Source organism: Sipha flava, unplaced genomic scaffold, assembly GCF_003268045.1.
Source record: "Sipha flava isolate LNK unplaced genomic scaffold, YSA_version1 284_pilon_pilon, whole genome shotgun sequence".
In the NCBI taxonomy this organism is placed as follows: domain Eukaryota; kingdom Metazoa; phylum Arthropoda; class Insecta; order Hemiptera; family Aphididae; genus Sipha; species Sipha flava.
The window spans coordinates 396,517-400,386 of NW_020272951.1; the positions used below are offsets into that span (position 1 = coordinate 396,517).

Here is a 3,870-nt window from a genome sequence, read left to right on the forward strand (position 1 = left end):
AAAAGAAATGATCGACGTTTAGAAAGGTAATTGTATCTCGAGTATAATAGATAGAAAATACAGTTTATTATGAAACGCTTTTTGAAAATGCCCGAACCATATTCCGTTTATTACTCGTTCGAAACGTTGTGTACAAGTAGAACCTCGTAGGTAAAATGCAAAATTACTACGAATTCAGATACAAAAAGTCATGTGTTGGCATTTACTTCGGAAATAAATAATTAAACTATTCGAACAAATCAACAGCAATTTAAGTTTTCACTAATATACCAATAATATTGGTAAGGTAGTTGGTATTTCATATTGAAATAATGATATCAACTATTGAATAATTTCGAAACACAAAAAAAATCAAATGATTCGCCGATGAAACATAAAAACTAGTTTGAAATTAAAACGTTTTACTATTATCTTAATACGTTTCGACCCATCATCAATACACAATTTATCGTTATTATGATTGTCAGAAATTCATGTAAAATATAACGAGAAGTATATTTGTACATTATCTACTTTTGTATTTATTAAAGTATTTCGACACACGTAATATTCGATAAAACGTAGCAGTTTGATGGCTATACGGAATAATAAAACAGGAAGAGGATTTTTATTCGACTTTTACGATTGATATGAATCCTGAAAATCCGTATGAACCGTGTATCGCTGAAATGTTATTTTCATAATATTATTTATCTATGGTTATCTAAGAAAGTTGACTGACTTCATCTCGTACGACATGTATCATTATCTTCTTCTTTGGCTTTCTACTATCCTTTCAGGCCTATTGCCGCAACAACTACTTGCCTAGTGGTATTTCTATCCAAGTTCCAATATTTATGTCCATTAAATCTTTGTTCCGAGACTTAAGATGTTGTTGATTTTTATCATACATTTTTTTTAAGAGGTTACATGTACCTACGAGCCTCTATATGCACAACGCACATTTTTTCTAATCAATTAATTTTACATCATTACTACGGCATTACATGTATATTCCATGTGAAGTAAACGTCGGAACACATGATAACGACCCCGATGTTATGATTCGCAAGAGATAATTCCAATTAAAAGTGGTGGAGTTCCGGCCGAGTATTGCTCGGGCACCACCTTCCCGCAGACATTCGCACGAACCCGGAGGGAGCGCGGTATGACCGCGACTAGGTTCAGGAGCGGGTTTAAAGGGGTGGATAAGGGAATATTAGCTCTCTACCCTTGGGACTAAGCTAACTATCTTACAAAGCCAAGTATTATAATATAATGATATATTAATTATTATTGTAAGATATCGTCAATCGTCATAGGTGAATATGGTACCTATTTTAATATTTTTTTATAAATAAATAGTTTATTTTTGTCGTTAATTATATGTGTACACCCATATTTTTAAAATGGTTTCAGATTAAAATTGATACCAATAATGTAGCTATTTAAAAATTTGTCACTATTGTGAAAAAAATGACTTACTTACGAGAGACTCAAAAACATATTCTGTAATTTAAAATTGTATACAGATTGAAAAAACAAGTAACTAAATTATTGAACCCCCATTAGCCCCTTCGTTAGTGAGTGATAAAACCCGCCCCTGACCAGGTTACGATCGTATGCCATTCGGCGTTTTGTGTGTCACGCGGCCGACCGGATGATGGTGACGGCAGCCGTGACGGGTTACGTCGAGGCGACGGGCGGCAGTTAACCGAATGGTTGCAAAAAAATTAAAAGAGTTTCGCAAAACGTCGGGAAAACGCGTCGACAACGCGGTAGTGCGACCGCAAGGCGACCGGACGGGGCCGGTTGTACCCTGCGGAGACGGACGTGCGTGAAATCCGCAAAATCCGTCCGTGCGCGCGCACCGCGCGGCAACGCCGTTCCACTCGTGTGTTCCGCCTGAAGTGCCTCCGTCGATCAGCGAGGCCCAGGAGCAGGAGAGCTCGGTTGTTGAGGTCGTCGGGGTCGTCGGGCGTTCGACGTGGATGAACGGTCACGGATGTCTGACGGCACTGCTGCTGGCGGGTACCTGGTGGTGAAGGCTGAACCATGTACCGGCGCGTTCTCCGGTGGGGGACGGAACGCCTCGCCGCCGATATATATACAAAAACGCGGACCGCATTGCCGCACACTGAAGCCATGCACGGGATAACGTTCAGGTGTCTAGTGCTGTTGAACGTCATCTGGTGTTACCAGGTATGGGGGCACGCGAACACCGCCGTCGACGACCCCGGGGGACTCACGTCGTCCCTGCTGCAACCGTTGCAGCCCAAGTCGTCCGCGCTGGAACCCGTTGTCGCGTCGGCCGTGGTAGGCGCAGCGCCGTCTGATCTGGAGACGGCAGCATCGCACAAGAAGAAGAAGAAGAAGAAGAAGAAGTCGAAAAAGTTCAAAAAGGGCGGAGGGTCCAGCCACAAGGAAGACCATTTTAGCAAGAAGGGTAAGAAGGCGGACAAAGGTTACAAGTCGCACCACACAAATCACCACGGGAAGAAAGGCCACCACAAGAAGGCGGACAAAAAGAAGCACTACGCGGAGCATGGCGGCCACAAGAAGAAGCATCACGACGAGGGTGGTTATTACAAGGACCACCACAAGGGTGAGAAGGGCGAGAAAGGTCACAAGTTCGAGGATAAAGGCGCGTACAAGAAAGGCCATAGCACTAAAGGCAAGCACGAGGTGCATAAGCTGGACGAGTTCAAGAAGAACAAAAAGTTCTACGACGAGCACCACGACTCGGGACACCACAAGAAGCACGGAGGCTACGAACACAAGCACGCGCACAAGGAAGGCAAGAAGTACAAGAAGGGTCACAAGCATGCTGGACACCATCACGACCACAAAGGGAAGAAGGGCAAGCATCATCATGGCAAGCACTACAAGGAGCACAAGGGCCACAAGAAGGCGGCTGGACACGACGAAAAGTACGGGCACAAGAAGGATTACGAGAAGAAAGGTGCGCACGACGAGCACAAGAAATGGAAGTTCAGCAAAAAGAAGAAGCAGTGATGATCGGTGTAATCTTACTGTTTTGTATACGATAGGTATCATAATATTATTGTTACACCGTTTATACAATATACTAACACGTTATATGATGCGACTGAACCCGTTAGTTTTATCCTCTCAACCCGTTTCAATAAACGTATTTATCCGATCATATCATCCGATCGTTTTCTACGCGGCAGCCCTATAATAGCTATTCGAATGTTTCGAGTTCAATTTATATTTTATTTTTATCTCTCTATCTTTCTCTCTCTCTCCGTATGTATATCGTTTTCTTTTTGTTTCCCTTCCACTGCGCCGAGTGTACACCACCTACAACGACGTGGCATACGTCCGCGATGTCGCGATAATAAATATAATCGAAAAACTTTCTGATACCCCACATGATCGTTATTGTTCTCAATGCCCGTGGTAAAACTACTTAAACAGACACGGCAACTTACACGTATACACACACACACACACACACACACACACACACACACACTCACCCCACACACATTCATATTCACGCACCGATATTTACCTATACGTATATGTATACGTATACCTATACGATCGGAGTTTTAAAAAAACAACACACTACGATAATTTATTATGATATGTATGAGTTATGTTGTTATTTATTAATTCAGTAATATTTATAGATATATATTATTGTTTTTATTTTATGTATAGTTAATGAAATTAATATACGAATAACGAAATCGTTATACATGTATTAAAACGGCTTTTAATGTTTTTATTTATCTTATTTTTTCGTCGTAAATGCACGCATATTACAATATGTGATTTTTGGTAAACGGTGACGTCGAGCTCATTAATAATATCAATATAATTAGCTCATAAAAAACAACATGGTGTATCTGTAAACGGTTT

At 41.3% G+C, this 3,870-nt stretch overlaps 1 protein-coding gene across 1 annotated transcript; it reads left to right on the top strand.

The window, feature by feature from the left end:
- Window positions 1-2,124: 2,124 nt before the first annotated feature.
- On the top strand, window positions 2,125-3,587 carry LOC112685640 (histidine-rich glycoprotein-like). Its single transcript, XM_025557576.1, has one exon. The coding sequence runs from the start codon at window positions 2,125-2,127 to the stop codon at window positions 2,992-2,994; it is 870 nt and encodes a 289-aa protein (XP_025413361.1). The 3' UTR covers window positions 2,995-3,587.
- The last annotated feature ends 283 nt before the right edge of the window (window positions 3,588-3,870 follow it).